Consider the following 12,653-nt stretch of genomic DNA (forward strand, 5'->3'; position numbering starts at 1 on the left):
CCACCATGGGTTGCATGCTTGCGCAGGAATCAGAAGACAAAGTAGAAAGAGCCATCTACTATCTGAGCAAAAAGATGTTGGATTACGAGACCCGCTATACACCGCTGGAGAAGGCTTGTTTGGCCTTGGTATGGGCAACCAGGAAGCTGCGGCACTACCTGTTAGCCCACTCTGTAATGTTGGTTTCGCGTTTGGATCCCATCAAATATCTTTTCGAGAAACCAGCACTTACAGGTAGGCTAGCTCGTTGGCTGCTGTTGCTCTCCGAATTTGATTTGAAGTATGTGACGCGCAAGTCAGTAAAAGGCAGAGCGGTAGCGGAGTTCCTTGCCGACCACCCGGTTGAGGGGGACGAAGCGGTTGAGTATCTATTCCCAGATGAAGCCATTCTGCACGTCGAAGATGAAACTTGGACAATGTACTTTGACGGAGCGTCAAACCAGTATGGGTATGGGATAGGGGTGTTGCTGATAGCGCCTGATGATTCCCGTATCCCTTTAGCATTCAAGCTCCGGTTCAAGGTTTCCAACAATGAAGCAGAGTATGAGGCATGTATTGCTGGCCTAGAAGCAGCCCTAGAACTAGGGGCGAGACGAGTGGACGTCATTGGGGACTCGAACCTCGTTGTGTCTCAAGCAAAAGGAGATTGGAAGGTCAAAGAGGAAAGGATGATAACCTACCACCAAACCTTGGATTTGTTAATTCCTCGGTTTGAGAAGCTAAATTTCACCCACCTCGTAAGAGAGAACAACAGGTTTGCAGATTCATTAGCAACTCTATCTTCTATGATAGACATCCCGTCCGGAGTCCGGATGCGTCCAGTCATTATTGATCAGAAGTTTGCGCCAGCGTACGAGTCGATTTCCGCCATAGATGAGGTTCAAGACGGCAACCCCTGGTACTACGACATCTGGAACTTCTTGGAAAAGGAGATATATCCACTAGGGGCAAATGCCAAGGATAAGAGGGCTGTCAGAAGAATGGCTGCTCAGTTCGTTATCTGCGGGGGAAAGCTGTACAAAAGGGGTCATCTGGGAATGCATAAGCTCTGCGTAGAAGCTGAAGAGTCAAAACGCCTGATGGAAGCCATCCATGGGGGGGAGTGCGGTGCACACATGAATGGAGTAATGCTGGCCAGAAAGATCCTCAGACAGGGCTACTACTGGTCAACCATGGAGGAGGATTGCATTGGTTTTGTTCGGCGATGCCACAAATGTCAAATTCATGCAAATCGCATGAACATCCCACCGTCAAAACTATACAACATGACTTCGCCGTGGCCTTTTTCAGTCTGGGGAATTGATGTGATCGGAGCTGTTACCCCGAAGGGGTCAAACGGGCATGAGTTTATCCTGGTAGCGATAGATTATTTTACAAAGTGGGTCGAGGCCCAATCATACGCAGTGTTGAAGGCGTCGCATGTCGCGAAGTTCATCAGAAACAACATCATCTGTCGCTACGGGGTGCCAAACGAGATAATTTCAGATAATGGTTCCCACTTCAAGAAAGAAGTGATAGACTTGTTGGAGAAATACAATGTGGCTTTCCATAAGTCCTCTACATACAGGCCGCAGACCAACGGAGCGGTTGAGGCCGCCAACAAGAATATCAAGCATATACTACAGAAGATGGTGGAAACCTATCGAGATTGGCCAGACAAGCTGCCATTTGCTCTGTGGGGCTACAGGACTTCAATCAGAACTTCTACTGGAGCAACTCCATATTCATTGGTCTATGGAATGGAGGCTGTTCTACCCATTGAAATTGAGGTCCCATCATTACGAGTATTGGCTGAATGCCAGATAGCCGAAGCAGATTGGCAGCAAAGCAGATTCGAAGAACTCATGCTTTTTGATGAAAGAAGACTGAAAGCACTGTACCACATCCAAGGCTATCAACGCAGAATTGCCCGAGCTTTCAACAAGAAGGTTAAGTCCAGGAATCTGAAAGAGGGAGATTTGGTGCTCAAAGACAACCGAGCTCCCATCCACGACCCAAGGGGCAAGTTCAAACCCAATTGGACTGGTCCTTATATCATCAAAGCTATCTGGTCAGGTGGGGCTGTGGTTCTGATGGATCTAGATGGCTTGGAGTTCTCACAACCGATCAATATGGACAAGTTGAAGAAATACTATCCTTGAGAGGCTCGCTAGGCCGAAAACCCGAAAGGGCGACCTAGGCAAGATTCAGGGCACAAAAAAATTAGAAAACATAAAAACTGAGCTCGCAAGGTTGAAAACCCGCAAAGGGCGGCCTTGGCAAAAGTTAGAGCGCAAAAGGAGAGTGAAAATACTCGAGCGAACCTAAGCCTGAACTACGTAAGACTTGATTCCCATCTTTGGGATACGTAGGCAGCTTCGTCTTGAAGTTCAGTCATAAACTTTTCCCCGATCAACTTTGTCCAATTCGATCATCTCAGTCATCTTTATCTATCAGCGTTTACCGTGATCTCCGGTACAGTGCTGTTCAAACTAGGGGCAACTTTCCGTTGCCGCGACGGTGCAGAGTTACTCAGACAAGGGGCAACTTTCCGTTGCTTTGGAGTGCCGCATTGTTCTTCAGACTAGGGGCAACTTTCCAGTTGCAAGGATCTGGGGTTGTGTATCTCAGTGACAGATTTTCGGCATGTCCAGTTCTGATCCACATCGAAAATGGTTTTGAAAAGTTTTAATAAAAGTTGACTTTGTTCAAATCAATCTTTTTATGACTTAGACCATTTTTTGGACCAAAAGTGGAAAATTTTCAGTACCATAACTTTCAATTTCATTGATTTCAAAATAGAGTTCTCCTGCTCTTGCATTACAATCGAGGTTGCTTTTTAGTACAATCATAAAGAAAACTTGAAAATACTAATAAGCAATAAATTTGGGGCATAGTTGAATCAAGTATCTCTGTGTCCCACTCCAGAGTTGGACGGGATATCTGATGCCAAGCTGGGCCCAACTTGTACCTCCTTTTTTGAGCCAATCCACATATTCATCTAACAAAGCGCAACTGAAGGTTGAAACAGGGGCCAGAAACTCTCTAGTCCTCCATGCCGTGGCATATCTCTGGCCGGCCAGCTCCCATGGATGACTGGCAATGTTGCAGTGTGTCCCCTCGGCCTTGTCTTGCTCTTCGAAGGAGAACTCCAAGCATTACCATACAACAGGAGAGCCGAAGGCCTTCATTTCAGACGCGTTCCGATGCCCAGATCGTCAGAAGTACACCTTTTGTTTTTAAGCTTTTTGCTTATCGAGTTGTTGTACTTTGTTTATCGAGTTGTTTGTCGAGCGGACGTGTTTTGTGTTTTGAGTCCTTGCTCTCTTTTTAAGCAAATTTTGTTAAAGTCTTGTTTGTTTGCATTGTTGCTTTTTGGTTATCGAGTTGTAAACTTGCTAAAGATTCTGTTATATCTTAGTAAGTTGGGTTGTTTAGTTCGTTGCGTCGGTTCACTACCTGATTTGGTGATTACAATGCGCATTACCATTCAAATTCATTTCTTGTGCAAAACAAATTGATGCGATACGATACTAAAAGTTCAAAATACAAACACCTTTTCAAAAGCTATTTCATTTCATCATGCTTTACAACGAACAAAAGGTACAGGTTTTACAAAAACAAAACTGCCTAACAATGTGCAAAGTGCTACAAACTACTAGTAAAAAGAAAAATAAAGCATGGAAATAACAACATCAAAATCCTCGGGAACGGGAACAAGAAGCCCGCCTGGTCCTCTTTTGTGGAACAACCTCCACACCATCATCAGAGTCGGAGCTGTCGTCCTCAGGATCCTCCTCAGCCTCGCCTCTGTTCCCCGAGCCAAAACCGGAGCCTCCCTCCTCGACAGATGTCTCGAACTGACGGTCGGTAGCCTCCTCCTCCTCCTCCTCATCAGACTCCACCTCCACAACATGAGCCCTGCGTCTGCGGACAGGTCCCCCTCGAGCTCCTCGAAATGGCCTAGATGGCCCGGCTCCTCGGGAAGGCCGAGATGACCCCTCCCCCTGATAAGGCCCGGATGGCCCAGCTCCCTGATAAGGCCCAGATGGCCCAGCTCCCCAATGAGGCCCAGGTGGCCTGGTCTGTGGCTGACCGGACCATGAAGGCATCTGAAAACAAAGAGTTCAATTCAAATACATCAGTCCGAATATATACATCAGATGCAGATACAAGCAAAAGCTACGTAAAGTGGGTGCATGTAAATACAGTGTACAAGTGAGGTGTGTGTCAGATGTGCTCTACACAAGTAGTCTATCAATGCAGTAGAAATCAGCATGTCATCAGAAGTATGATAAATACCAGGAAAAACTGAAGGGTACCTGAATGCCCGCAACAGACAACTGTGCCTCCCTGCGTAGGACCATGCCCTCGAGTGTGGCCACCAGCTCAACCATCTCCTCCATGTACCCTCGCGATGGCTGCAAAAATGAGTTCATAATCATCAGTGAACAAATGAGTATTTAAACATCTGGAATGATGAATGACGAAAGTGGAGCGTACCGGCGGTGAGTCCGGATCAATGGCATATCGATCACTGGGCATCCGAGGCTCTAGTGGAACTGGAATCGGAGAGCTAGTCCCATACTGCCACGCCATCAACTCAGTAGGCATATCTGGCCATCCCAGATGAGGATGAATCGACGGGTTCGGAGGAAACGGTCTACTCCCACCTCTAGATGCGCCAGCCCTGCTAGAAGAAGGGATGTCTGTAGCCCGAGCCTGAGCCTGATCCGAGGATGACATACCGGCAGGTCTCATCATCGGAATACGAGCCTCTGTCAATGGAGGCATCAAATATATGTGACGATAGGTGGCGTAGTCCCCCTCCGCAACATATAACAAAGCATCGCTGCCTAGCATGGCGCCGACTACCTCTGAGTAAGAGAGCCCGTCAGCGGTCCGCATACTAGCCGGAGGTACCGCGGGAACATCCTGGGAAAGATACCCCCGTACCTGGCACAGAAAGCGCTCCCCCAGGAACCAGACTCTGCCGACTGGCCCTTCGAGCAGGACCCTATACCGGGAGATGCCTGATGCTCCGGTATACTGAAGTAAGAGATCATCACCCAGAGGTGCCCAAGGCTGCCAAGTAATCTGCGGATGATAAATGTATAAACCAATCAGAGAACAAGAATATACAGAACAAATCAAAGATGAAAATGAAAAGGACTGAAACTTCTGAAGTACCTCTGAGTGTCGCACAGTGTCGAAGTACTGTCGCAGGCGAACCAGGGTCTCTCGAGGCCTCGCCCGGTGCGGGCCCTCAAATATCAATGAATATGGGGTCACGGGAATCCCCACCACCTCCAGCACTGGGGCTAACGATGGGAAATATACATAAGCCCATAGCTGAGAAAAGCAGTGCAGAATGTAAATACGAAATGCTGAGAGCAAAATGCAGACTGTAAAAGTACGCTGTGTGTGCAATGTACAAGTAATGAAGAGCAGAAATGTAAATCGAGGGGACAGAAAGTACCTCCCAAGCTCTCCAGTAGCCGCCAAGCAAATCGCCCCGCCCGCGGGAGGTCGCGCTCATGTAAAAGTAGAGGGTAGCCAGGCCAGCGCCACCCCAATCATATCTACTGACCTGTGATAGGTCAACCAGAGCGCTCAACAGGTATAACCCAATGGTGTTCCCTCTGTCGGCAAACAGGGTAGTCCCGAAGAGGAACATCAGGAAGCCACGAGTATACTGCTCTGTCTCCTCAGGAGTCTCGGGCATCATCTCAGCCCGCCGAAAATGGGAGGAAAACCAAGTATAGCGGACTCTCCCAGAGACCCTATCAACAGGTGGGCGAGCCCCCAACAAATACATCCAGGCGGCCTCCCACTCGCCCATATCCTCATCGTATGGGATGGCCCAACCTCCGACATCAAGGCCGGTCAATACAGCAAAATCAAAAGGGGTCATAGTCATGTCCCCGGTAGCAGAGAAATGAAAGGAATTAGTGGTGTCCCACCATCTCTCTACCAAAGCTGCCATCAAGGTCCTCCGGGCAGGACAGCGTGACAACCCGGCGCAGAAGGGCCCAAACCCTGCCAAGTCTACCAAACCCCTGACGCCCTCCGGGAGCTCAGCATACCAATCCCGCGCCATGGTAGAACCATATCCTCGCACACTGCGGGAGCCACCCTGCATTCAGAATGAATACATGTGTCAGTATGAAATAAATGGGCTGTGTGCCAATAAGATGAAATGGGCTGTGTGCCGACGAAGTAAAATAAACTACATGCAAATTCTATCTACCTGGGCTGCGTGTTCAGAGAATTTGAATTTTGGGCTGCGTGTTCAACTTTCAGTTAATTTGTGGGCTGCGTGTTCACTATCTACCTGGGCTGCGTGTTCAGAGAATTTGAATTTTGGGCTGCGTGTTCAACTTTCAGTTAATTTGTGGGCTGCGTGTTCACTATCTACCTGGGCTGCGTGTTCAGAGAATTTGAATTTTGGGCTGCGTGTTCAACTTTCAGTTAATTTGTGGGCTGCGTGTTCACTATCTACCTGGGCTGCGTGTTCAGAGAATTTGAATTTTGGGCTGCGTGTTCAATTTTCAGTTAATTTGTGGGCTGCGTGTTCACTATCTACCTGGGCTGCGTGTTCAGAGAATTTGAATTTTGGGCTGCGTGTTCAATTTTCAGTTAATTTGTGGGCTGCGTGTTCACTATCTACCTGGGCTGCGTGTTCAGAGAATTTGAATTTTGGGCTGCGTGTTCAATTTTCAGTTTATTTGTGGGCTGCGTGTTCACTATCTACCTGGGCTGCGTGTTCAGAGAATTTGAATTTTGGGCTGCGTGTTCAACTTTCAGTTAATTGTGGGCTGCGTGTTCACTATCTACCTGGGCTGCGTGTTCAGAGAATTTGAATCTTGGGCTGCGTGTTCAACTTTCAGTTAATTGTGGGCTGCGTGTTCACTATCTACCTGGGCTGCGTGTTCAGAGAATTTTTGAATTTTGGGCTGCGTGTTCAACTTTCAGTTAATTGTGGGCTGCGTGTTCACTATCTATCTGGGCTGCGTGTTCAGAAAATTTAAAGTGTGGGCTGTGTGTTCACTTTCGAATTCGGGCTGTGTGTTCGACAAATCAGTGTTTGAGCCGTGTGTTCTAATGTGGGCTGTGTGTTCGCAATTAATTAATGAGCCGAGTGTTCAGAAATTTAAGTGTTGAAACTACATGTTCAAAGATGTAAGGAAAGTACTATGTCACAAGCTAAATGTTTAAGCATGGCAAGGGTGCGAAATGTAAAAAAACAGAAGATGAGGTAAATACCTCTCGGGCCTCGTGAGAGAGATGCTGCTCCGGCTCTCTGAGAAGCAGATCCGCAGGTGCTCTCTCGTCGAAACTGGTAAAATGACGAAAAACGGCACGTGGAAGAACGTGTACTGGTGGACGATACCTCCCGGGAATAAAAGGGCGAGTCCTCGGAGGTAGGGTCATGGGATCGAAGTCATCACCGGCACCTGAAAAGCCTCCACCGTGGGGAGAATTGCCCGCCATGTTCAAGAATCTGCAAAAGAGAAGCAAAAATGAGCAAAATGCGCAAAAATTGGAAAAGTCAACAAAAGTCAACTCTCGAAAAATAAAAAGTCAACAAAAGTCAACTCTCGAAAAATAAAAAGTCAACAAAAGTCAACTCCCGAGAAAATATTCTAAATATTAAGATGAACTTACCTCAAGTGTTGAAAATGCAAAAAGAAGCTCCGAAGCCGGAATTTAATCGCTCCAAAGTGTTTAAAACTAAGTGTTTTTACGAAAACAATTTGCGCGAGGCGTTGGAAAACGCGCGTAAAACTCAAAACTGGAGAGAAAAGTGTTGAAAGAGGCAAGGAATGAAATGGGGTTCGGCTGCTATTTATAGGCTTCAAGCCTTGGATGAAATGCATGCAAAAAGGAGGCAAAAAGACGAAAATGCCCCTGGGAAAAGGGCACGGCCGGCCGGCCTCTAAAAATAGCTGGCCAGCCATCTGCTTTTTGCAGAAATGGCCGGCCAGCCATTAGCTTTTTTAGAAAACGGTTGGACACCCCCCCTTGGGAAGATAAACGGCCGGCCATGCTCCCCACATACTCACCTAGCTCTCTGCAAATTTTGGGGAAGATCGGAGTTCCCGGGACCTGAAAAAGTTCAAGAAACGTACACTTCCGGCCGCAAAATTGCTCCGTCCGGACTTCGGTTTCAAGTTCTGATGTGTGTCTCATCATCATCCATCGAAATCAACGTGTATCCTTTTTTGAATGGGTTATAACCTTTCAGAGAAGTGGATCAGAGGTCGTGATCAAGTTACCTTCGCCGAAACACGCGTTTCCGTACTCGTTGTTTCATGACAAATGAACACCCTGTTTCATGCTCGTTTTGTACTATCTTGCATTCTCATAAACATACTCGCATTGTCATGTACATTTCTCGATATTTGTATACCTCTGTGTTTGAGCATGCGTCGTCACACATATCTCATTCTTGCATTACGATGCATCCACTCACCAACACTGCGTGTGTCAAACTTTCGAAATCACATTGAATATATGTTGTTAGCATATTGTGCTTGTTGCAATTTCTCTCTCTTGCAGGCACGATATTGTATGTACGGTTCAATTGAGGCTGGTGCGACCAGACGAATCGCGCAGGTATTGTATCTTTTCCGTATGAGACATGGCGGGGATTGAATAATCCCCCGCGTTCTTAACTGCATGAAATGTAGTTGTCGCTTTGCATTCTTGCTTAAAATTGTTGCATCTATTTGCGAATACTTGCCTCATTACAGCTAGCTGCATTTGCACGATCATCGGGCTACCTTCGGCTTCTTGCATATCATTTGCATTTTGCCCCCTGCCTGCGGGCATGCCTGCGGGCACATCTTTTTCTATCTTGTATGTTTGTCTGAGTCTTCGGCCTTGTCAAAAATGGGTCGTCTCTAGGCTTTGACATTCACTCCCGTCACTTGTGACTTCCGAGTTCTGTCAAAGAGGGGCAACTGTAGACACCCCATTTTTGACCGACCTTAAGACTCAGACGTCACCGATTGAGCGCTTGGTGATGTTGCATAATGTGCTTGTTCAGAAGTTTCAGAGTCGCGGCTGTGAGCCCTGCCTCCGGACTTCCAAACCCTTTTCTGTGCCTTGTCTCGGTTTGCGAGCCAGACTCGGTTTTCTCCGTTTCTTTTCCTGAGGGGAGGGAGAGGTCCCGTAGACCATCTCTCAATGTCCGTAGGCTACATTTGGTGGCCGTAGGCCATTTTGCCCATTTCGGAGTCCGGTTCCCGGTTTTCGGAGCCGTCAGGCCGTGTGCCTCGGTTCGGGACCGCCTAACCATCTCCGTTTGCTCTGATTTTTGGCATACATCCTATTTCATCCATTTTGAGGGACACTGAGGGCTGAGAAACCCACTTCGAGGTCAAATACAATTTTCGGTGCTTAACAGCCCATTTCCGGGACCTCGAAATGCGTGTTTTGGCCCCGGAACTTTCGTTTTGCAATGGTTTTCGTTCATTTTTGGCAGGTACCTCTGTTTTATCACAGGGAAGGTCACTGAAGGGTGGGAGGCCAGCAATTGTTGCAGCAACCAGTTATCTCTCCTCCGGAGCCTCCCGGCGCCCGTTTTTCCAACTTCCGGGCTAATGTTGAATACCTTAGAGCCAGCGTTGCCAACTTTCAACCACATATCTGTGATCTACACATCTGAGAGGCCCCTAAAAGTTCATGGCCGGCCATTAAGGTCACCTGACCCTTTTGACCCCTTTCTTCCGGGCTAATGTTGAACCCCTTGGACCATTTCTCTCGAACTTTGAACCACATATCTGTGATCTACACATCTGAGAGGCCCCTAAAAGTTCATGGCCGGCCATTAAGGTCACTTGACCCTTTTGAACCCCTCTTTCCGAGCCACTGTTGAACCCCTTGGGCCCACTTTCTTGGAATTTCAATTACATGGTTGTGTTGTACACACATAGGCCTACCTCCCCAATACCTGGCCGGCCAGAAAAGATGGTTGACCCTTTTGACCCCTAGCCGGCCGGCTAGGGGGTGTGGCCGGCCGGCCACCTCCAGCAAAAGTGAGCGGCCGGCCGTGCTCTCCTCACTGTGCCCCTTCCAGCTGTGAGGCAATATCCCCCAGATATTTTCTGTATCCGGGGGATATTTTGGGAGAGAGTTTTCCTCTCCATTTGACCCCCCTTTTACACCCCCTTTCTTGACCTTATAACCAGCTGAGGACCTTCTTCTAGGGGGTTAGAAAATTTGATCTTAAGAACTCCATAGCCAACTCCATCTTCATCTTCTTCAATTCTTCAAAAACCCTAAGTCCATTAACCTCCATTCCTTCTATACCACCAAACTCTACCACCACTATCTCATTTCCAGCAGCTAGGAAGGGTTCTTGAAGGCCAAAAGAGCAGCAAATCCATCCAAGAAGCAACCAAAGTCTAGATCTTCAAGGGTAAGTTCCACTTTGATCCTTTTGACCCTTTCCTTTGATCTATTTCTAAGCCTCATTTCTTTTTGGTTTCAAGCTTCGGTCCTAACTGAAAAGGACCATATTTTGAGCTCATCATCACTTCTCATTAAGGGCTCAACCTTGTTTGAGCTCTCCATAATATACTTGCTTCATTGACCATGTTGTATGTCATGATTTTGTATGCCTTTTTTGACCTATGAGCAATTTATTTTCGAGCATGTTGTAAACTGATATGAGGCATATTTTGAGCCCCTCTTCAACATTGGAGAAGGGCTCAACATTGTTTGGTGTTTCCATATGTCACTTGTAGTTATATCCCCTATTTAGCCCCATTTTTGCATAAATTAATAGCTCTCTTTGCTTCTGTTTTTGGACCTTGGTCCGAACTGAAAGAGGTCTTATTTTGGCCTATACTTCATGTTTCATTCACACTTTTTTTCTGTTTGGTGATTATTTTATACACTTCATGTTTTAGCACCTTTTGAGCCTTATTTTGCATCATATTTTTAGCATGTTTGTATACTGATTTTGAGGCTCTCATATACTGTAAATGTTCATATTTTTGGTCCATCTTCAGTGTTGTAGAAGGAAATTTTTCAGTTTGAGTTTTTCTTATACCACTTGCTTCTTTACCCCTCTTTTGGCCCCCATTCTTGCATGCTACGCTTCCCTTACCTATGCTTGCTGTTTGGCCATGTTCATAACTGCGAAAGTGCATCTTTTGGGACTGTCTAGCTTCTGTATTTGCATTGCATGTCCATGTTGTGCATATTTAGTATGGCTATAGGCCATTTCGGATGCCTAATGTTGCATTTCGGGTCATTTCCTTACATTTCATGTCATTTCACTTCATTTCGGGACTGTTTTCCCCCATATTTTGTTGCTGAAATTCCATTAGCATGCTTACATATCATTTTCCATGTCATTCGCATCATTTTATCATTGCCTCGGTTTGCGTGCCCGTGTACACGCATTTCGAGGCACTTCATTTTCTGCCATCGGCATCTTATGTGAGTGTGGCTGAGGCTCTCTCATGTTGGTGTAAGCCCATTTGTCATTTCCATGTCATTTTATCACTGTCTCGGTTTGCGCGCCCGTGTGCACGCATTTCGAGGCACTTCATTTTCTGCCATCGGCATCTTATGTGAGTGTGGCTGAGGCCCACTTCATGTTGGTGTAAGCCCATTTGTCATTTCCATGCCATTTCATTGCATTTTATCATTGCCTCGGTTTGCGTGCCCGTGTGCACGCATCTCGAGGCATCTCATTTTCATCATTCTGTCATCGCCTCGGTTTGCGTGCCCGCGTGCGCGCATTTCGAAGCATCTCATTTTCATTGCATTTATCATTGCCTCGGTTTGCGTGCCCGTGTGCACGTACTTCGAGGCATCTCATTTTCATTATATCTGCTATCGCCTCGGTTTGCGTGCCCGTGTGCACGTACTTCGAGGCACCTCATTTTCATTGTATTTTATCATCGCCTCGGTTTGCGTGCCCGTGTGCACGTACTTCGAGACACCTCATTTTCATTGCATCTGTCATTGACTCGGTTTGCGTGCCCGTGTGCACGCAATTCGAGGCACCTCATTTTCATAGCATTGTGCATACTAGGTAGTATCTTAGATTGCATCTTGTCATTTCCATGTCATTCCGTAGCATTCTGTGTATGTTAGGATTGTATCTTAGTTGCATTTCATGCATATCATGCATATTGCATCATGTCCGGAATAGGAATTAGCCCGGGCACGGGAAACGAGGTACATTTCGTACTCCGAGTGACGGAATGTGTCTCAATTCCCCAGTCACCGACACTCCGGATTATCCATGATGGAGTTAGGTTTTAGCTATAGTTTCATGTGCATTCATCCTATATTGAGTTGTGCATTTCGACTCCTCGGCCATCATGCCTCGGTATGCGTGATTGGTGGCACGAAGATCGAGACATGCGTATATCTGTGCAAATACATTGCTATGCCCCTCTCCTGCTCTCTGTTGCAGCAAAATCAGGAATCAGCAACATTTTGGGAATTGGCACGCATTTCAAGGACAGGTGTAAACAGAGGCTAATTGGGGCATTCCGGTGGATTTCCGCGCAAGACAATCCGGGCATGCATCATCCATCAGAAGCAAGGCGGTCCCTGGCTTGCACGCCAGTTTTATTTGCTTTCATAGTTTATTCATTAATTAGAATTTTGTAATATTTCGGACTGTAATATTCGGACTGTATATT

The 12,653-nt window shown here is 46.8% G+C and overlaps 1 protein-coding gene across 1 annotated transcript; it reads right to left on the minus strand.

Annotated features, from left to right (window-relative positions):
• Positions 1-3,536: 3,536 nt before the first annotated feature.
• Positions 3,537-5,072, minus strand: LOC145794694 (uncharacterized). The gene is made up of 3 exons (XM_082877083.1): positions 4,483-5,072; positions 4,302-4,400; positions 3,537-4,091 (listed from the first exon to the last, which is right to left on the minus strand). The coding sequence occupies exons 1-3, from the start codon at positions 4,885-4,887 to the stop codon at positions 3,675-3,677; spliced, it is 921 nt and encodes a 306-aa protein (XP_082733209.1). The 5' UTR covers positions 4,888-5,072; the 3' UTR covers positions 3,537-3,674.
• Between the last annotated feature and the right edge of the window lie 7,581 nt (positions 5,073-12,653).

Source organism: Camellia sinensis, chromosome 7 (genome assembly GCF_055761805.1).
Source record: "Camellia sinensis isolate YWXY chromosome 7, ASM5576180v1, whole genome shotgun sequence".
Classification (NCBI taxonomy): domain Eukaryota; kingdom Viridiplantae; phylum Streptophyta; class Magnoliopsida; order Ericales; family Theaceae; genus Camellia; species Camellia sinensis.

What these genes read in the sequence shown, in the direction of transcription:
- LOC145794694 (XM_082877083.1), bottom strand. Translation starts at nt 4,887, where the DNA reads ATGCGGACCGCTGACGGGCTCTCTTACTCAGAGGTAGTCGGCGCCATG. An exon ending in TTGATCCGGACTCACCGCCG is followed by an intron (nt 4,401 to 4,482) that starts GTACGCTCCACT and finishes TCATTTTTGCAG; the next exon opens with CCATCGCGAGGGTACATGGA. An exon ending in TGTCTGTTGCGGGCATTCAG is followed by an intron (nt 4,092 to 4,301) that starts GTACCCTTCAGT and finishes CTTTGTTTTCAG; the next exon opens with ATGCCTTCATGGTCCGGTCA.